The 22,618-nt window shown below is 42.8% G+C and overlaps 2 protein-coding genes across 3 annotated transcripts in view; one reads left to right on the top strand and one right to left on the bottom strand.

The window, feature by feature from the left end:
• Positions 1-848: 848 nt before the first annotated feature.
• Positions 849-21,395, bottom strand: PSMC4 (proteasome 26S subunit, ATPase 4). 2 transcript variants are annotated; one of them, XM_070763973.1, is made up of 11 exons: positions 20,823-21,395; positions 17,588-17,686; positions 15,595-15,781; positions 14,086-14,232; positions 13,031-13,140; positions 11,811-11,904; positions 10,757-10,924; positions 8,861-8,937; positions 7,507-7,675; positions 3,835-3,890; positions 849-1,692 (listed from the first exon to the last, which is right to left on the bottom strand). In XM_070763973.1, the coding sequence occupies exons 1-11, from the start codon at positions 20,856-20,858 to the stop codon at positions 1,579-1,581; spliced, it is 1,257 nt and encodes a 418-aa protein (XP_070620074.1). In that variant the 5' UTR covers positions 20,859-21,395; the 3' UTR covers positions 849-1,578. The 2 variants fall into 2 exon arrangements, with proteins under 2 accessions (XP_070620074.1, XP_070620073.1); XM_070763972.1 differs by having other exon boundaries at positions 20,620-20,835.
• The window catches only part of LOC139173985 (uncharacterized), a 28,164-nt gene continuing 26,494 nt past the window's right edge, over positions 20,949-22,618 (top strand). Inside the window, exon 1 of the mRNA XM_070763971.1 lies at positions 20,949-21,198. The gene's annotated coding sequence lies outside the window, so the exon portion shown is untranslated. The remainder of the gene's footprint in view (positions 21,199-22,618) is intronic.

The raw sequence follows: 22,618 nt of genomic DNA, 5'->3' as shown, positions 1-22,618 counted from the left end.
ATTGAAATAATACCGCATTGGACCGCCTTCTGCCGCACGAATCCCAGCGACCGGTTCGGTCCCACAGAGTTGGCCTTCTCCGGGTCCCGTCAACTAAACAATGTCGTCTGGCGGGACCCAGGGGAAGAGCCTTCTCTGTGGCGGCTCCGACCCTTTGGAACCAGCTCCCCCCTGAGATTAGAATTGCCCCCACCCTCCTTGCCTTTCGCAAACTCCTTAAAACCCACCTCTGCCGTCAGGCATGGGGGAACTGAAACATCTCCCCCTTGCCCATGTTGTTTTGGTGTTAGATTGATTGTGTGCTTGTTTTTTAATATTCTGGGGTTGTTTTTTATGAATTTTTTAGCTTAAAATTGTAATTGGATTGGTGGGTATTGGATTTGCTATTATATTATTGTTTTTACTTTGTTGTGAGCCGCCCCAAGTTTGCGGAGAGGGGCGGCATATAAATCCAATAAATCTAATCTAAATCTAATCTAATACATGTTCTTTAATGGGTTAGACATTGTTGCAAAGAATGTGAACAATTCTGGTGCAGCCATTCTCAAGATGTAGAAGGAATACATAATCTGGGGTGGGGTGGGAGTCAAAAAAGGAATCAGCCTAGAATCTCTACATAGCCTCAAAGGCACTAAGTCCAACTCCCCCTCTCCTTGAATTCTGTCAACCCTTTTCTAGCACCAAAATAGCACTGTTAATTCGGTAGATTCCTGGCATGAGCAAGAGAATGGCAACAGAACTTCAGGTGTGGTCCTGGTCTTTCATGCCCGACAGAAAACATCATTTTAGAGGTTAAGCTTTCTAAGAAACCTGGTTCTTCCACAGCAGTACCAACACTTGCAAACATGTATCACAAAAGTCTTTTATTTTCTGAACCATAAGAATAAATTTCATGTACTGCATTTGCTAACAAATCATCAACGCTTTGATAACCAGGGTCATACAATGTATTTTAAGTCATAATGAGGCTGGGGGGGAGGATTAATGGGTCTAAACAGATTTCTTCCAATCATGTTTAATAAAATTTAGCTTAGTGTAACATAGAGCCCAACTTAGAACAGCTGCGAAAAACTTCAGGTGGGTGTTACACAATCCCAGAAAATAGGTTTGACCGACTTTGATCTAATGTTTAACATGTGAACCAAGTGTGCCAATATGAACCCACACACTTTACAGGCCAACTATTGTGTATCAACCACAAACCCCATCCTTGTGGCCAAATTTCATATATGATGGAACTGTGGTGTAACAATAGCTGGCAGGTCTGTTCCCACCCACACTCCCCTTCCAAGGGAGAAAATGTTAATCCAATTCAAATATTATTCCCTATAGGGCCTAAAAATAAAAACAATATAGGCAGATCAAAAACCAGAATGGAGGGGATGAGATAAAGACACACTCATCTCCTATTTCCATTGATGAAGGGAACAGTGGCATTTCTGGATAGATTTTCTTTTCTTTTTTAAAAACACCATAGGATAAATGTAGCCTACCAGAAACACATAAAAACACAGCCCCTCCTTCCACCGCAAGGACTGAGACGACCCAAACCAAGGCTTGGTCCTGCTGTTCCCATCTTTATTTGTAGAACTCGTGTTCCTGTTCGTCTTTCTTGATGACTGTTTTGTAGGCTTTTTCAAAGTCCTTGGCCAGGACAATGTAACGATTCTCCCGTACTGCCAGCATCCCAGCCTAAAATTAAGAATGAGAAGATAAGGAGGCTGGGAAGAAGGGAAAAGGTTTCAAACACCAACTACGAAGAAAAGGGAGCGCTCACAACAAAAGAAGTAGTAGAAAGGCAGCGTGTAGCAATACTCAAAGTCATGTCCTTGCTCTGATTTATTCATACCATCTGGGCAAGACATTCAGGCAACTGCAGGCCAGTGGTGGGTTATAAAATATTTTGCCACTGGTTCACGCAAAGCGCACAAGCATTCATTCATTCATTCATTCATTCATTCATTCATTCATTCATTTATTGGATTTGTATGCCGCCCCTCTCCGCAGACTCGGGGCGGCTAACAACAGCGATAAAACAGTATATAACAAAATCCAATACTAAAAACAGTTAAAAATCCATTATATTAAAACCAATCATACATACAGACATACCATGCATAAAATTGTAAAGGCCTAGGGGGAAAGTGTATCTCAGTTCCCCCATGCCTGGTGGCAGAGGTGGGTTTTAAGCAGCTTTCGAAAGGCAAGGAGGGTGGGGGCAATTCTAATCCCTGGGGGGAGTTGGTTCCAGAGGGCCGGGGCCGCCACAGAGAAGGCTCTTCCTCTGGGTCCCGCCAAGCGACATTGTTTGGTTGACCGGACCCGAAGAAGACCCACCACTGGTGCCATCTGTTCTAAGAACTGGTCCGAACAGATAGCAATCTACAGCTGCTGCAGCCCAATGCAATTGCCCGAGGAAGCAGTAGCTTCCCTTCAATGGATATCAACAGATCGTTGAGTATGTTAAAATTTCTGCATTGATAACTGAAGTATGTTTGCACTTCCGAGCCCACTACACCCACTGCAAATATAGTCACATACAGATAACGTATACATCCATTTTTTCAGACGGTCCCTACTTTAATTCCCAGTTCCCAACTGGTTAGAAACCAAAATTAATATTTATATTTATTTATTTATTTATTGAATTTGTATACCGCCCCTCTCCACAGACTCGGGGCGGCTAACAACAATGATAAAAAACAACATGTAACAATCCAATTTAATAAAACAACTAAAAACCCTTATTATAAAAACCAAACATACACACAAACATACCATACATAACTTGTAATGGCCTAGGGGAAGGAATATCCTCACTCCCACATGCCTGGCGACAAAGGTGGGTCTTGAGTAATTTGCGAAAGACAAGGAGGTTGGAGGCTGTTCTAATCTCTGGGGGGAGTTGATTCCAGAGGGTCGGGGCCTCCACAGAGAAGGCTCTTCCCCTGGGGCCCGCCAAACGACATTGTTTGGTCGACAGGACCCGGAGAAAGCCAACTCTGTGGGACCTTATTGGCCGCTGGGATTCGTGCGGTAGAAGGCGGTTCCGGATGTATTCTGGCCCAATGCCATGTAGGGCTTTAAAGGTCATTTCCAACACTTTGAATTGTGACCGGAAACCGATTGGCAGCCAGTGCAGGCCGCGGAGTGTTGCAGAAACGTGGGCGAATCTAGGAAGCCCCACGATGGCTCTCGCGGCCGCATTCTGCACGATCTGAAGTTTCCGAACACTTTTCAAAGGTAGCCCCATGTAGAGAGCGTTGCAGTAATCGAACCTCGAGGTGATGAGGGCATGAGTGACTGTGAGCAGTGACTCCCTGTCCAAATAGGCCCGCAACTGGTGAATCTCAACCAGCAATCTTTCCATTCACTTCCATGTGTGCTGCTTTGTTCCGCCTTCCTTTATCCCACATAAGTGGAAATGCCACTGATGGGGGGGGGGGGGGGGGGGGGGGAGAGATGCCTGCTAAAATCTACCACCAGAAGAATAAAACCCAGTGAGTTGGGTAAGACTATCAGATGTAACGCTGGCAAGGAACCTCAGTCCTCCTACAGAGTTTGCTGTAGAGGCAAGATACACACTCGTGACTCCCAGCTCCCAGCTTAAGTTCCTGGCTACCAGCCCACACATGTTCTCTCACAGAACTTGACCGAAGTGAAGCATGATTCACAGCCTAACATTTCATGCCTATTCTCCCCCCCTCCCCCCCCCCCCAAAGATTTCTCTCATTTCCCCAATTGTTAAGATTGCTAGACAAGGATAAAGAGGAAATGGGGCTGAAAACTGATAGCCATCTGCTTCTTTGGAGCAACGAACAAGAGCATACGAACCTCCTGGCAAATGGAGTTGATGTCAGCTCCTGAGATCTTATCAGGCCTTGCCACATCTAGGAGGAGTGAAGGAAAGAGGTAGGGAGAAAAGGCCCAACCTGGACATCCCACAATTTTAACTAGCTGACCTTCTTCAATTGGGACAATCTCTTCTAAATACAGTGATACCTCGTCTTACAAACGCCTCGTCATACAAACTTTTCGAGATACAAACCCGGGGTTTAAGATCTTTTTGCCTCTTCTTACAACCTATTTTCACCTTACAAACCCACGGCCGCCGCTGGGATGCCCCGCCTCTGGACTTCCGTTGCCAGCGAAGCACCCGTTTTTGCGCTGGTGGGATTCTCCTGAGGCTCCCCTCCATGGGAAACCCTATCTCTGGACTTCCGTGTTTTTGTGATGCTGCAGGGGAATCCCAGCAGGGGAATCCAGCAGTGCAAAAACAGGTGCTTCGCTGGCAACGGAAGTCTGGAGGTGGGGCTTCCCAGCAAGGGGAGCCTCAGTGAAATCCCAGCATCACAATAATGGTCTGGAGGTGGGGTTTCGAGGACTTTGGTATTTTTGCGATGCTGCGATTTCCCTGATGCTCCCTTTGATGGGAAACCCCACCTCCAGGCAAAAGGGGTGAATTTTGGGCTTGCATGCATTAATCGCTTTTCCATTGATTCCTATGGGAAACATTGTTTCGTCTTACAAACTTTTCACCTTAAGAACCTCGTCCTGAAACCAATTAAGTTTGTAAGACAAGGTATCACTGTAATCCCCTTTCCATATGACCCAGTGATATGTTACAGGGGAAAACCAACAGATAGGAACCAATGATCGATATACAGTGTTCCCTCAATTTTCGCGGGTTCGAACTTCGCGAAGTCTATACCACGGTTTTTCAAAAATATTAATTAAAAAAATACTTCGCAGGTTTTTTCCCTATACTATGGTTTTTCCCATCCGATGACATCATATGTCATCGCCAAACTTTTGTCTGCCTTTAATTTAAATATTTTTTAAAATAAACTTTAATAAATAAACATGGTGAGTAATAATCTAAATGGTTGCTAAGGGAACGTGAAATTGCAATTTAGGGGTTTAAAGTGTTAAGGGAAGGCTTGTGATACTGTTCATAGCCAAAAATGGTGTATTTACTTCCGCATCTCTACTTTGCGGAAATTCGACTTTCGCGGGCGGTCTCGGAACGCATCCCCCGCAAAAATCGAGGGGACACTGTAAATTTAATTAATCACTTCATTGGAAAAGATACAGATTCTCCCAGTCAAGCTTCATCAGGATTGGAGTCTCCTTTCCCCTGAAGAATGGGCCAGATGAATAGGCAGGAATCCAGCAGTAACACAAAATGGAACTGGTTGATATCCCATTTCGTAATAAAAGGCCCTGGCAGATTAAGCAAGAACACAACAAATGCCCAACCCACCTGCTTTGTTTTCAAGGCTAAACAGAAAACAGCTCTAACCAGTCAGGAGAAACTATTATAGCGTGAATACTTCCTCCCACAATAGCTGCCTCTAATTTGTTCCTGGGAGAGAGATTTGCTGGACAAGAAACAGCTCTTGCAATGCAACAATTGGTGGTGTGAGCGAGAATGGCCCCGGCAAAGCAGCTGAAACTTCTATGTCTTAAGCAGTGACTGAAGTGTTTTCATTTACTAAATGTTTACCCTGCCCTTGATTCAGAAGCTCAAGGTACAGTGATGCCTTGTCTTACAAACTTAATTGGTTCCGGGACAAGGTTCTTAAGGTGAAAAGTTTGTAAGACGGAAACAATGTTTCCCATAGGAATCAATGGAAAAGCGATTAATGCGGGCAAGCCCAAAATTCACCCCTTTTGCCAGCCGAAGCGCCCGCTTTTGCGCTGCTGGGATTCCCCTGAGGTTCCCCTCCATAGGAAACCCCACCTCTGGACTTCTGTGTTTTTGCGATGCTGCAGGGGAATCCCAGCATCGCAAAAACAAGTGCTTCGCTGTCAACGGAAGTCCAGAGGTGGGGTTTCCCATGAAGAGGAACCTCAGGGGAATCCCAGCAGCATAAAAACAGGTGCTTCGCTGGCAACGGAAGTCTGGAGGCGGGCCATCCCAGTGGCGGCGGTGGGTTTGTAAGGTGAAAATAGTTTGTAAGAAGAGGCAAAAAAATCTTAAACCCCGGGTTTGTATCTCGAAAAGTTTGTATGATGAGGCGTTTGTAAGATGAGGTATCACTGTACTGCACACAGCACCGTTCCTTTTTATGTCGTCCCCCCAATAATGGTCCATGGAGATACATTGGAATAATGAATGAATGAATGAATGAATGAATGAATGAATGAATGAATGAATGAATGAATGAATGACTGGCCCAAGTTACACTGCACATTTCTACGGATAAGGGTAGACTAGAATTTGTGTCTCTTTTCTCCAACATTTTAATCAGCATTCCAACACTGGATTAGGGAGACTCAGGTGCAAGTCCTAATTTGAATTTATATGTACTCTGAGTCTGATACCCATTTTCAGTAAAGCCTACTTCATTTCCTTCTTGGAAGGAAAGAAAAAAGAGAGACGTGTCTATATACACAACCTTGAATTAACATAACAAAGGGAGGATACAATGAAATCATACAATTACGAAATGCTGGAATTTGAATACTTTGCCCCAATAACATGTGCTACATAAAACCGTTCTCTCCCCCAACCTTCTGCCTGAAGTGGAAGCTGTAATCTATCCCAGGGGTCTCCAACCGTGGCAACTTCAAAACTTGCGGACTTCAACTCCCAGAATTCCTCAGCCAGCTTTCTAGATTTCTCCCAATCTATCCCACAGGGAGAGTCCAGGGCAACTTTACATAATTTCTGTACAATAATATTAGGCTGGAAAGAATTTCCAAAAAAAAACCCACACCAAAACACATCCCAAACATTCCGTTCTGCAGATCAGGAGACACCAAATTTGCCAACGTTAAGGCTTGGGGGCTTCAACCTCCAGAATTCCCTAAGTCAGAGCCATAGTTCCCTCTAAGCTGAGCAGTGAGCAATCGCTCACTTAAAAATCATCATCAACTCAGAGTTTTCCAAACCTGCCCAGAAGCCGAGAGGGAAAGAGTGAGAGGGAAGGAGAGAGAGAGGAAGAGAGAGAAACAGATAGAAAAAAGAGAGGAAGGAAAAGAGAAAGAAAAAGAATGGGAGTAAGGAAGAGAGAAAGAAAATCAAAATCTAGTTTGAAACTAGCTCAACTATTTAAGTGGCATTTTGATATTGACAGAGTTGCCCTATTATGAGCTCACTGTTATAGACACACAGTACAGTATTTTATTTTGAAATTCTCTGCGGCAAAACAGGGTGGGTTTTTTATTTGTTTGTTTGTTTGTTTGTTTGTTTGTATGTTTGTTTGTTTGTTTGTTAGTTAGTTTGTTAGTTAGTTAGTTTGTTTATTTATTTATTATTTCTGTGCCGCCCAGTCCCAAAGGGACTGCCGCTCAGACACTATACTTTTCCACCCCCCCCCCCCCAAAAAAATAGAGGGAACACTGCTCAGAGCTGAGGCCTTCTGGAAGTCCACAAGTCTTAAAAGTTGCCAAGTTTGGAGACCCCTGCTATAGATGAATGTAGCCATGTTCCTCCAATAAGGCACTCGCCCGCCCCCCTCCAAGGGTCACTTCTTTTGACCAAGTTCTTGTCAAGGATACAATCTTCCAGATCAACCTCCTCAGAGAGATTCATCTTGCTGGTGATGGTAGAGAAGATTAACCGTTTTTGGCGTCTATCTGGCAAAGGAAACTCTATTTTACGATCTAGGCGGCCCGGTCGGAGCAAAGCAGGATCCAGGGTGTCTGCTCGGTTTGTAGCCATTATCACCTGTGGTCGAAAGAACAAGAGAAGGAGAAACCACATCAATCCTGAATCTTAAAGTAACAACTCAGCCCAAAGCTATATTCGTGGCTTGTGTACTCTTAAACACAGCTGACTAAGACAACTAGTGAACTGACATTTAATAAGCAAAATGATAAAATCTTTCCCAAGTCAAATGTTTGTCACTTTAGCAACTCCAAAAGTTTTGGGATTGTTATGGTTGGTTGCCTAACAAGGATACATAAAACCCTCAACTGCCCATAAGCTTGCCTCCTTGTTGGATCATAGCCGATCAGTTTCCGGTCACAATTCAAAGTGTTGGTCATGATCTTTAAAGCCCTGCATGGCATTGGACCAGAGTACCTCCGGAACCGCCTGCTACCGCACGAATCCCAGCGGCCGATAAGGTCCCACAGAGTTGGCCTTCTCCGGGTCCCGTCGACTAAACAATGTCTGGCGGGCCCCAGGGGAAGAGCCTTCTCTGTGGCGGCCCCAGCCCTCTGGAATCAACTCCCCCCAGAGATTAGAACTGCTCCCACCCTCCTTGTCTTCCGTAAACTACTTAAGACCCACCTATACCGCCAGGCATGGGGGATTTGAGACACCTTTCCCCCAGGCTTATTATAATTTATGTTTGGTATGTATGTGCTGTTTGGGTTTTAATTATGATAGGGTTTTTAGGGGTTTTTTTAATATTAGATTTGTGCCAGTATAATATTGTTTTTATCGTTGTTGTGAGCCGCCCCGAGTCTTCGGAAAGGGGCGGCATACAAATCTAATAAATAATAATAATAATAATAATAATTATTATTATTATTATTATTATTATTATTATTATTATTATTATTATTATTAGAAAAAAATCAAACCACAAAACTGATTCTAAATGAGAAATAGTTCCATTACTGGAATTCTTGTAATCTCAGCCCAGACTTCCAAGATGATAGGCAAGGAAGCTGCATAATTTTGACATGGCATGTGCCTCAGTAGATTACCAACCATTATAAACTGTGAGTAAAAATTTAATTGATTGCAATATATTAATTTGGAGTATTTTCCGGGGATTTGGGATGAGTTTTCTTTCCCCCTTTCACACACATGCACTGTATTTGTGCAATGCAAAATGAAGAAAAGTGGAAGGAGATCGTTGCCAGCCTAGACCACTCAAGTCATCTTTAAGCCCCAACACACCTTGACATTAACATTCTGGTCAAAGCCATCCATCTGGTTGAGAAGCTCCAAGAGAATCCGCTGAACCTCCCTGTCCGCTGTGGAGAGACCGACAAAACTATCAGAGGATAGTTAGGCCAGTTAACAGAAATAGTCCATGCATTCCTCCATATTCATTCATCCTTCATTCCACACCTCCCTCTGGGAAGCAACTCAAAATCAAAGAACTCTAATTTTTATTCATACTCCTAAGTTTTAACATTATAAATATGGGAAAAATACTGAAGAGGAACCAGAATCTCGTGAAACTTTCAAAAATAGATAAATGAAGAAAGAGGTTTTGCAATCTATCCTCTTTGGGTTTTCCCCAATTTACAGTTTTTTAAAAAATGTTGAAATTCTTCTCTTCCAAACGAATTCTACGAGTTTATTATTTCCTATAATTAATACTACCAGGATTTCTAATCTCCCCTTTCCTAAGTCTTCACTTGTTATCCTATACCTTCCCAAACCTGATTAAAATCTCATATCATTGAACAAATCTGCACAAAGATCGTAACACAAACCCACCTAGAGAGCGATTATCTTCTGGCTTTCATAGACCAACCCAACACAGAAGATACTGTGGTCAACAGATAAAGAACTTTGCAAACCCAGGGTTCCAACACACTGTGACAAGGCAGGGGAAGAGCCATGTCCACATATTGTAACCAGGACCACACAATTCTCAGCAGCCAAGAACTGGACAGGCACTAGAGATTTATACTGCTAAAGAAATAATGTCAAATCTATGTAGTCCCTAATGCAAATCAGGAAGAGAGGGGAAATAATTGTACACAGAGAAATACTCAACATGAATCAGGAGGAAAGGAAACTAGTGTTTGTTCAGATTTCGTTACCAAATAGCAAAGTTTCAGGATTCACAACACATCGAATCATCAGCATCAAAAAGCTAGGTTTTCACAACACCTGCCCCCACAGCAAAAGTAATGCGGGCCAGTGTTCACTCTAATTTTTTTGGGGGGTGGGCAGAAAAGTATAGTGTCTGAGCGGCAGTCCCTTTGGGACTGGGCGGCACAGAAATAATAAATAAACAAACAAACTAACTAACAAACAAACAAACAAACAAACAAACAAACAAACACCCTGTTTTGCCGCAGAGAATTTCAAAATAAAATACTGTACTGTATGTCTATAACAGTGAGCTCATAATAGGGCAACTCTATCAATATCAAAATGCCACTGAAATAGTTGAGCTAATTTCAAACTAGATTTTGATTTTCTTTCTCTCTTCCTTACTCCCATTCTTTTTCTTTCTCTTTTCCTTCCTCTCTTTTTTCTATCTGTTTCTCTCTCTTCCTCTCTCTCTCCTTCCCTCTCACTCTTTCCCTCTCGGCTTCTGGGCAGGTTTGGAAAACTTTGAGTTGAGGATGATATTTAAGTGAGCGATTGCTCACTGCTCAGCTTAGAGGGAACTATGATGAGGGCTGATCAAACTCAGTCAATTATATAAATTCAGCTACACAGTCTTTAACTAACACGATTAAGTGCATTGTGTAAACAAAGCAGTGTTTCCCCTTTCTTTTATTTTGGCTTAGCTTCAGCATTGCTTTTTAAGATAAAAGCCTTTGCGGAGCGGCTTACATAACGCAGATAGATAAAGTAATCACAAGCTCTAGTTAATGACAGCAGAAATATAATTCAAATGCTGAATCAGTGGGGACTCTGCTAAGGCACAGTAAGCAAAAAAGTAGGTTAATTTCCATGGCACATGATTCCCACCTCTCCAGAACCCTCCCCCATGGACCTCTCTGTAACGGCCTGCAAATATCCAGGCACCACGGCCAAGTGGACATTCCCATTCTTCACCTTCAAAGCTGCCTTTCAAAATCCATCTGTTTCTGCCTGCCAACTCACCTCCAGTCTGGGCATCAAAACGCTTTGTGGCGATGGCATCGATTTCATCGATGAAGATGATGGCCGGTGCATTCTCTTTGGCCAGTCGGAAAACATCCCGGACCATGCGTGGCCCCTCACCCAGGTACTTCTGCACAAATTCAGACCCCACTACACGAATGAAAGCAGCTGGGCGGAAAGACATCATGACTCTGGGTTATTGTTCACAGAATTATGTATAGGATTGTGCAGGAGTCTGTGTATATTTATGAAGCGATATACATTTAAGGTCAAACTTGTAGGTGGTTTCCAGAGTAACCAGATTATCTCAGGGACCGCCTTCTGCTGCACAATCCCAGCGACCAGTCAGGTCCCACAGAGTGGGCCTTCTCCGCGTCCCGTCAACTAAACAATGTCGTTTGGCGGGACCCAGGGGAAGATCCTTCTCTGTGGCAGCCCCAACCCTTTGGAACCAACTCCCTCCAGAGATTAGAGATTAGAATTCGTAAACTTCTTAAAGCCCACCTCTGCCGTTAGGCATGGGGCAACTGAGATATTCTTTCCCCCTAGGCCTTTACAATTTACGCATGGTATGTCTGTATGTATGTTTGGTTTTTATAATAAGGGGTTTTTTTTAGTTATTTTAGTATTGGATTGGATTGTTACATGCTGTTTTTATCATTGTTGTTAGCCGCCCCGAGTCTACGGAGAGGGACGGCATACAAATCAAACAAACAAACAAACAAATAAATAAACCAAATGTGTACTTCCATCAGTGGATCTGTGTGCTATTACGAAGCAGACTAAAAAGGTTTCAGAGAGATAGCCTATTTTTCTCTACAGAGAAAGTTGATAATACACATTCTAAGATGCCTCCTATCCAACATCCAGTTGCCCTTGTTGGTTAGCAACTATTTTCCCGTCCATTTTTATGCGCTAACGTCAACAGGCACTAACGAGTACCAAAAAGGTTGGCAATAAAATATTAAAATTGTCAGACAGAGGAGAGGGGAAATACTCAACAGGGTAGGGATCTCTACATGATACATGGTCATATAACCCAAACCATATTTACCTGTGGTGTGATGGGCCACAGCTTTAGCCAGCATAGTCTTTCCACAGCCAGGGGGCCCATACATTAACACACCCCGTGGAGGATCTATGCCAATCTGTAAAAGAGCCACAAAAGGAAGCAACAGGCAATGAAAACATTAATTCTTGAGGCCATCATGGCTTACTCCCCCACTCCCCCAGATTTAATAAAGATGCCCTTGGTCTTATACGGCTGAAGTATGGACATCATATGCCCATGTTACACCAACACTCCGCAGTCTGCATTGGTTGCCGATCAGTTTCCGGTCACAATTCAAAGTGTTGGTTATGACCTATAAAGCCCTTAATGGCACCGGACCAGATTATCTCAGGGACCGCCTTCTGCTGCACGAATCCCAGCGACCAGTTAGGTCCCACAGAGTGGGTCTTCTCCGGGTCCTGTCAACTAAACAATGTCGCTTGGCGGGACCCAGGGGAAGAGCCTTCTCTGTGGCGGCCCCAGCCCTCTGGAACCAACTCCCCCCAGAGATTAGAATTGCCCCCACCCTCCTTGCCTTTCGTAAGCTGCTTAAAACCCACCTCTGCCGCCAGGCATGGGGGAATTGAGATACTCTTTCCCCCTAGGCCTTTACAATTTTATGCATGGTATGTCTCTATGTATGTTTGGTTTTTATAATAATGGGTTTTTAACTGTTTTTAGTATTGGATTATTATTATTATATGCTGTTTTATTATTACTGTTAGCCGCCCCGAGTCTCCGGAGAGGGGCAGCATACAAATCCAATCAATCAATCAATCAATAAATAAATATTTCAATATTACATAGCTCTCTCTCAGCACGAAGATTAAACCTCTGAATCCAGTCAATTATTAATCCAACTGCACTGCTTTGCCTGGCAACAAATAGCCAAAACTACAATGGTAGTTATACATTAAGCAAACTGCAACTTAGCATTACATGCCTAATGCATTTAAGCATTGCTTTACTGCATCCAGCTCTAAATAATGACTCTGCTTCTATCCTGCTAAGCCATTAACTCATAAAGGCAATGCTTGACCATCTCTTCATAACCTGAACAAATCATTTCAGAAGTCATTATGTTTGAGCTACCTGGGAGGAGAGAAATGCCTTATATGAGTTCTGAAGACGTTTTGAAAAACAGAAATGAGATATAACTATAATAAAGGGACTACTTATGTCCACTTCCGCTTGCAGACTTTCAGCCCTGAAATTTAGAATACCTGTTTGTAAAGTTCAAAGTGAGTGAGGGGCAGCTCCACGGCCTCTCGGACTTCCTGCTTCTGAATATCCATCCCACCAATGTCAGCGTACATTACATCTGGTTTCTGATCTATTTGAAAGAAATAGAAACATAGAAACATAGAAGACTGACGGCAGAAAAAGACCTCATGGTCCATCTAGTCTGCCCTTATACTATTTCCTGTATTTTATCTTACAATGGATATATGTTTATTCCAGGCATGTTTAAATTTGGTTACTGTGGATTTACCAACCACGTCTGCTGGAAGTTTGTTCCAAGGATCTACTACTCTTTCAGTAAAATAATATTTTCTCATGTTGCCTTTGATCTTTCCCCCAACTAACTTCAGATTGTGTCCCCTTGTTCTTGTGTTCACTTTCCTATTAAAAACACTTCCCTCCTGAACCCTATTTAACCCTTTAACATATTTAAATGTTTCGATCATGTCCCGCTTTTCCTTCTGTCCTCCAGACTCTACAGATTGAGTTCATGAAGTCTTTCCTGATACGTTTTATACTTAAGACCTTCCACCATTCTTGTAGCCCGTCTTTGGACCCGTTCAATTTTGTCAATATCTTTTTGTAGGTGAGGTCTCCAGAACTGAACACAGTACTCCAAATGTCTTATCAAATAGACAGTGATAAGCATTCATCCCAATAACTACCCATCTTTGCAAAGAACCCGACTCTTTGTTTTATTTGCTCTCAATTCAAGAAATGACACAGGCAATCCTTGACTTACAACTATTCACTTAGCGACTTTTCAAAGTTACAACAGACCTCGCCAGGGATACTTATGACCCAAATCCAAAGTTCCAATAGCCATCTCCCCCCCACGGTCATGTAACCACACTTCATGTGCTCAGCAATTACCTGATGACCAGAGGCAGCAAAGAGTTTATTAGCCCATTCAGTCTCATATTTATCTGGAATTTTTGCAGATAAAATGACACTCTGACAAACAAACACAAACACGCCATCCATGCAGGAGCAGAGCAGAGTTTGCAACTCTGGCTAAGAAAGAGATGAACGTCACCTGAAGTCAGCATCATAATACTGCTATCAGCCTCAGGAGGCAACACATCCACCAATGCATTACTGTGTTTGTGTAGGGCCACAGAAGCATTGGGCTTCAGCAGTTCACGGTCAATGGTGCTCAAGATTCGGACATAGTAGTTAGAGCCTGCATTGGAAACATAGAAACATAGAAACATAGAAGACTGACGGCAGAAAAAGACCTCATGGTCCATCTAGTCTGCCCTTATACTATTTCCTGTATTTTATCTTACAATGGATATATGTTTATCCCAGGCAGGTTTAAATTCAGTTACTGTGGATTTACCAACCACGTCTGCTGGAAGTTTGTTCCAAGGATCTACTACTCTTTCAGTAAAATAATATTTTCTCCTGTTGCTTTTGATCTTTCCCCCAACTAACTTCAGATTGTGTGCCCTTGTTCTTGTGTTCACTTTCCTATTAAAAACACTTCCCTCCTGGACCTTATTTAACCCTTTAACATATTTAAATGTTTCGATCATGTCCCCCCTTTTCCTTCTGTCCTCCAGACTATACAGATTGAGTTCATTAAGTCTTTCCTGATACGTTTTATGCTTAAGACCTTCCACCATTCTTGTAGCCCGTCTTTGGACCCGTTCAATTTTGTCAATATCTTTTTGTAGGTGAGGTCTCCAGAACTGAACACAGTACTCCAAATGTGGTCTCACCAGCGCTCTATATAAGGGGATCATCTCCCTCTTCCTGCTTGTTATACCTCTAGCTATGCAGCCAAGCATTCTACTTGCTTTTCCTACCGCCCGACCACACTGCTCACCCATTTTGAGACTGTCAGAAATCACTACCCCTAAGTCCTTCTCTTCTGAAGTTTTTGCTAACACAGAACTGCCAATGCAATACTCAGATTGAGGAGTCCTTTTCCCCAAGTGCATTATTTTACATTTGGAAACATTAAACTGCAGTTTCCATTGCTTTGACCATTTATCTAGTAAAGCTAAATCATTTACCATATTACAGACCCCTCCAGGAATATCAACCCTATTGCACACTTTAGAGTCATCTAAACATTCACAAGATTAGACAGGGTCCTAATTCTACTTCCAAGGAATGGGGAATATGGAAGATCACTTAGCTGGACATAACATTCATACAGGGCTGTGTCCTTCCCTTCTCCCTGAGCAGCAGGGATCATGAAGTCTAGCTGCATGACTCAGAATGCTACTTTGAGGCATTTGGTATTGAAATAGCATCCCTTAGATCAGGGCTGTCAAACACATGGCCCGCAGGCCAGATCAGGAAATGATAAGGGACATCCCCATCTCCAGCCTATCCCGTCCACTCCCAGCCCAAGGGCAAACAAAATCCTGATACAGCCCATGATGGGATCGAATTTGACACCCCTGCCTTAGACCATCTAGCAGAAATCAAAATGAGTTTGCGATCTACCAGGGAGGCAATTCAAGAAAAGAGAAGTTATTTTCTCTCAACTTTCCACAAATCAAGAGCTAGCAAAAAAGGATGAGCATTGTACCTGTGGTAGAACCAACAATGGCTGTGTTCTGATCCACCGCCTCTAGGAACTGACCAATGACCAGGGGAATACTCTGGATACGTTTCACCTCCTCCTGAGCATGCAGGAATTCTTTCTTGAGGTTTTTCTGCTCATCCTTGATGTATTCTTCCTGGACCTCCAGGAATTCCAGCTCTTGCTGGAGTTTCTACAAAAAGACAAAGAAAAACGTGGCTTTTGTTGTGCCTGCAAAATTCCCAATTATAAAATGAAGCAAGGACAAGAGATAAGCAACCACAACATGACTTCCTACTAAGTATGTGTAGCAAGTAGCATACTCCCCCTACTGGGAATCTTGAGTACCAGGGAAGCATGGGAAATGTACATTTTGAAATAACCTAATTGTATTATTTTTGAAACAGTGGTTATATTTATTTTTAAAATTCAGGGCGATTTACAACTAAGAGTGGAGCTTTATGTTTATAATTTAAAAGAAAACAGAACATGAGATAAAACATGGGGTGGCATACAAATCCAATAAATAAATAAATGAATAAAATAAATAAATAAAAAAGAGCAGGAAAAGCAAACAAAAGTACTAGTTACAGTGTAGATACTTTCTGGCAGTACACTTTTAATGGGTGGGGAGGGGCAGAAATAGTTATTTTCTCTGGTTTTCCCTGCCAGGATGCTCTTCATGGCAGGGAAAAAGAGCAACAAACTCAGTAGTCTATTTTTCTAGAAAGCTAATAACAGCTAGAGCCACTGGTAGAAAAGATATTAGACATGAAGAAGGAACTAAAGTGAGACACCTGAATACAATTCTACTGAGATCTATTCTTTTATGCACAGTGGTACCTTTACCTAAGAACGCCTTTACTTACAAACTTTTCTAGATAAGAACCGGGTGTTCAAGATGTTTTTGCCTCTTCTCAAGAACCATTTTCCACTTACAAACCCGAGCCTCTGAAACTGTAACCGGAAAAGGCAGGGAGAAGCCTCCGTGGGGCCTCTCTAGGAATCTCCTGGGAGGAAACAGGGCCAGAAAAGGCGGGGAGAAGCCTCCATGGGGCCTCTCTCTAAGAATCTCCAGGGAGGAAACAGGGCCTCCACCCTCCCTGTGGTTTCCCCAATCGCACACATTATTTGCTTTTACATTGATTCCTCTGAGAAAAATTGCTTCTTATTACAAAGTTTTCTACTTAAGAACCTGGTCACGGAACGAATTAAGTTCGTAAGTAGAGGTACCACTGTACTTGTGACATCCAGTTTGCAACGCTTTATCAACCATACTGTACTAGAAACCAGGCGGCTACAAGTTGTAATCCAATGGTTCTCAACCTGGGGGTCGGGGCTTCCTTGGGGGTTGAATGGCCATTTCAACAGGGGTCACCTAAGACCATGGAAAAAGACAAATTTCCACTGGTGTCAGGAACTAAAGCTTCTATTCTGGCACTTTGGAACATATTTTTACAATCCACCCAATCAGCTGTTTTTACAGTGGGGGAATCCCTCTGACCTTCCTGCCAATCAGCTTAAAGCTCTGTTGGGAAAATTGGCACTAGACTTATAGTTGGGGGCCACCACAACAGGAACTGTATTAAGAGGCTAGTCATACTCTCTCAGTCCAACCCACTTTATTGAGAGGATGTTATGGGGAATATAGATAGAAAAAGCATGATGTGATTTGAGAGTTGCACAAAATAAATGCAGGATACAAAGTTAACAAATAATTTACTTTCTTCTACACTTTTTGTTCTATTTTTCCAATGTCTTTTGAACACATAGTTGTAGACCAGGGGTGTCAAACTGACAGCCAAATGTGTCACACACAGGCCACAACTACTTCTGTTCTGAGAAGGGGAAAACATTGCAATTCATCACATGACAGCAACATGACACCACGAGTTTGACACCCGTGTTGTAGACTAACAAACACAAAATGCAAATTAGAAACAATAATGCTTTGCAGCACTGCTAAACCATAGTAGTACGTGACTGAAGATCAGCTCACTTTATATCGGCTATATAGATCCTCGACATCCTCCGTTTCAGGAGCTAGGAAGGAGAGGCCAGTCTGAGGTCTGGAAATAGAGAGAGCAGGAAGCTCATCCTGTAAATTAAAACACAGATTAGGTATAAATAACTTGGATATAGAATATTCCTGTTTTCTACACCTCACGTACACCGTTTCCCCCAAAATAAGACATCCTCTGATAATAAACCCAAACAGGCTTTTGTGTGCATGGCAATAGGGCCAAGCGCTTATTTCAGGGTTCAAAAAATATAAGATAGTGTCTTATTTTCAGGGAAACACAACAGTATGGTTTGCACAACATTCTGAGGCCAAAAAATCCCCAAAAAGGAAAACAAAATAAAAGCAAATCCACCCACCCATCCCAAGTTTTAACATATACAATTGAATGTATTTGAACTTTATCTGACTTTATCTGAGTTGGCCTTCTCCGGGTCCCATCGACTAAACTATGTCGTTTGGCGGGCCCCAGGGGAAGAGCCTTCTCTGTGGCGGCCCCGGCCCTCTGGAACAAACTCCCCCCGGAGATCAGAACTGCCCCCACCCTCCCTGTCTTTCATAAACTACTCAAGACTCATTTATACCGCCAGGCATGGGGGAGTTGAGTTAGCCCTTCCCCCTACGCCATTACAAGTTATGCATGGTATGTTTGTGTGTATGTTTGGTTTTATAATAGGGGTTTTTAGCTGTTTTTATTATTGGATTGTACATGTTGTTTTTATTATTGTTATTAGCCGCCCCGAGTCTATGGAGAGGGGCGGCATACAAATCCAATAAATTGTTGTTATTATTATTATTATTGAGGTGTGTTGTATGTATCTAAACATAATGTGTAGCTCATTTAAATTGCTTACGGCTGCTAAGGTTAACACATCAGAATCAATACGTAGCACCCGGTTTACTAAACATGTACAACTTTTTATTTAGGATAGGGATAGCTGAAAGAAAGGTTCAGCCATCTCTTTTGAGCAACACTAATACCCAATGTCAGCCTCTATTAAACCACACGGAGTTGTGGCTTTGCTACTCATCAGGTTTGAGGAAAACAGTAACAGTTGTTGCCAAAACAAAAAAGTAGTATACATTATAACTATAAAAATAAAATACAAACACACATCCTTCACATCTTATACAATTGAACTGAAAATCCCTGATATTGCATGAGTGTTGCACTATACAGTAGAATTCAATAGTGCTACTGCCTTGGGGTAGGTGCTGTTTTTCAGTCTACAGTATTTGTCCTTGTTTGTATTGTCCTGTACGGTCTGCCAGATCAGGGATAGGCAAAGTTACCTCTTTTATGACTTGTGGACTTCAACTCTCATAATTCCTGAGCCAATCATGCTAGCTCAGAAATTCTGGGAGTTGAAATCCACATGTCATAGAAGAGCCAACTTTGCCTACCCCTGTGCCAGATGGTAATAGTTAAAAAAAAAGCTGCCCAGGATGAGATGGCTCTTTTAAGAATGTTTTAAGAACTTTCTCAAGGCAGCGGGAGCTATAAAGCTCTTCCAAAGAGGGGAGAGGGCGACCAATGATATGGAAACGCTATCTGTCTGTCTGTCTGTCTGTCTGTCTATCTATCTAATCTATTTTATTTAGTCAAGTAAGTATTGGTAGTATACAAAAATATAACAATGTTTATATACATGATACTAGTAAAACATTAGGACAGGGGACGGAAGGCAGGTTGGTGCACTTATGCACACATAAGTGTATCAAGGTGTCCAGGGGGAAAGCATTTTGAATTTCCCTGACATTTCCCTGTAACTTGCAATCTAGTTAAGGCGCGGTCATAGATGACATCATACCAAACGGCTATGCCATGGAGAAATATCGGTACCTGAGGAAGCAAGTTGTTGCCACAGTTATGCTCATTTCTGCTTGAGTCTGCCAGGCAGTGTGATCTGTTGTTGTTGTTTTTACATGATATTCCCCTGACTTTTAAGTATGTTAATAGTTTGACCCCCCCCCCCGATTTATTCCAGGTTTTTTTTCACCAATTCCCTGATAATTCCCTGATATTTTCCAAATTGCCGATTTTCCTGATAATTCCCTGATTTCCCTGTTTTCCAGGTTTGCTGGACAACCTGGTGTATATATGAGTGATGTTCATATCTATTTTGATATAAAACCATATCACATACACTGCTAAAAAATAAATAAAAGGAACACTTAAACAACAGAATATAACTTCAAGTAAATCAAACTTCTGTGAAATCAAACTGTCCATTTAGGAAGTAACACTGATTGACAATCAATTTCACATGCCTGTCAAAGACTACTTCAGCTTCAACCACAACAACACAAGAGCCCACAACAGATACAAGCTTAATATTAACCGCTCCAAACTTGATTGTAAAAAATACAACTTTAGTAATCGAGTTGTCAAAGCGTGGAATTCACTACCGGACTCTCTAGTATCATCTCCTAACCCCCAACACTTTACCCTTAGACTATCCACGGTTGACCTCACCAAGTTCCTAAGAGGTCAGTAAGGGGCGTACATAAGTGCACCAGAGTGCCTACCATCCCCTGTCCTATTGTCTCTTCTATATCTCCTATATCTTTTCTTCTATACCTATATCTTTTCCTGATATTCTCTCATAGTTATATTTCACTCCTTTATTTTCTCCTCTATTCTCCCTTTAATACATTCTACCTGATTATATCCTCTATAACCCTCATTGTGTATTATTGTGTATTGGACAAAACAAATAAATTAAAAAATGGAATAGTTGTGCAAATGGAATAGTTGTGCAAATGAAATATTCAATAAGAATATTTAATCCATTCAGATCTAGGATGTGTTATATGAGTGCTCCCTTTATATTTCTGAGCAGTATATATCATATCTATTTTGACATGAGCACCACTCCAAGCGTACGAGAATTACTGCAGACAATCAGAACATAATTTAATCAGCCCGCAGTTCCATAAAATCAATAGCACGACTCAAAACCGCGGCGGGAAAGAAGGAACCTGGCCGGCAAACAGCAGCCTGCTCTCACCCCCATTGCCAGGCCTATCAACAAGCGGTGACTCGGCATCTCCGCTTTTCCTCGCCTTCGTCCTTCGGGCTCTTAACGCTCCGCCGTCTACTTCCAAAGCCTCGGAAGCGGGAAGAAGAAGCCAAACCCGCCGGCCAAACCGCTGCTTCTCCCCGCCACTTCGACGATTCCCTCACAGTCCGCTCCCCCCCCTTGCCCCGTACCTGAGTTTTCTCCACCGAGATGCCGATCTCCTCCATTTTCAATCCCCTCGACCGGAAGCCGGGCTGGATGATGCCGCTTCCGCTCAGGGACAGAAGACAGAAAGAGGCTCACGGGAGTTGTAGTCCGGCTTTGGTTTAACGTCTCATTGAGGGGCACCTTTCCCGTTGTGGCTCCTGCCCGATCAGAATAGGTAGCCTAGAGCGAGGGCGGGGAAGGGGGGAGGAGAACGCCAGCGCTAGGGAAACCTGCCTAATTGACGGATGAAAGAAGCAATGGTCTTGTCCCTGTCGGGGTCTCCCGGCTTTCCTATTGGCTCCCTCGGGCGAGTTCTGAGCCGAAGCGCCGCCTTCTTTTTTATTGATTCTTTAACCGCAGGTAGGCGGGTTGGGGTGCCCCAAAGCAGGTAGGGAAGACACCCCCCCTCCATCATCATCATCATCATCATCATCATCATCACCAGTCTTCTCTCAGAGAAGAAGAGGGCGAGGGCGAGGGCGGCGGCGGGTCCGGGTGGGGATGGAGGGACCGCTTGGCCTTTACCCGGGTTGGTGTGCGGCTTTGCCCTTCCTTTCAAGAGCATCTCGGCATCCCGGAGACCCCCGTAAGCGGGGAGGGGGATGTGGGAGCCAAAGGAAAAAGAAGGGGGCACGGAGGGGGCCGATCGAAATCCCACCTGGTGGTTTTCCCGGGGATTTGCTCTGCAGGGATCGGAGCTGCTCTCGGGGTGGACCTAAACGCAGAGCCTGCACCTTAACCCCCGAAGCTGGGTTTTCATTTATTTTATAGCATTGGTGTATAGTGTATGTGCTCCAGGATATATGCAGTAAGATGTGTGCGTGATCTCTATCGATCTATCTATCTATCCATCCATCCATCTATCCATCCATCTATCTATCTAGTATTTATCTGTCAGTAACTCTCTCTCTCTCACACTATCCTGTATCTATCTATCTATCTAGCCATCCTGTATCTGTCTTCATCTATCTCTATCTATCTATCTATCTATCTATCTATCTATCTATCTATCTATCTATCCTGTGTCTATCTGTGTCTGTCTGTCTATCTGCCTGTCTATCTCTATTTATCATTGTCTATCTACCTACCTACCTATCTATCTTGTATCTATCTGTGTCTGTCTGTCGTCTATCTGCCTGTCTATCTCTATTTATCATCGTCTATCTATCTATCTATCTATCTATCTATCTATCTATCTATCTATGTATCCTGTATCTATCTGTGTCTGTCTGTCTATCTGCCTGTCTATCTCTATTTATCATTGTCTGTCTGTCTGTCTGTCTATCTATCTATCTACCTACCTATCTATCTATCCTGTATCTATCTATCTGTGTCTATTTATCTGCCTGTCTATTTATCATCGTCTATCTATCTATCCATCCATCTATCCATCTATCTAGTATCTATCTGTCAGTAACTCTCTCTCTCACACACTATCCTGTATCTATCTATTCATCTATCCTGTATCTGTCTGTCTGTCTATCTATCTATCCTTTATCTATCTATCTGTGTCTATCTATCTGCCTGTCTATTTCTATTTATTTATCATCGTCTCTGTCTGTCTGTCTGTCTGTCTGTCTGTCTATCTATCTATCTATCTATGCCTATATCTCTATCTCCATCTATCCATCCCTCTCTCCCTCCCTCTCTCTCTTCCCATCCCCCACTATGCATTTATATCTTTATATATATGCGCGCGCGCACACACACACACACATAGAAACACACAGCAAATCACTTCAGGCCAAACATAAAATGATAGCTGTCAACTCTTGGTTTT

Source organism: Erythrolamprus reginae, chromosome 11 (assembly GCF_031021105.1).
Source record: "Erythrolamprus reginae isolate rEryReg1 chromosome 11, rEryReg1.hap1, whole genome shotgun sequence".
Lineage (NCBI taxonomy): Eukaryota > Metazoa > Chordata > Lepidosauria > Squamata > Dipsadidae > Erythrolamprus > Erythrolamprus reginae.
The sequence above is the reverse complement of the archived record's forward strand: the minus strand, read 5'-3'. Positions and strand labels throughout refer to the sequence as shown.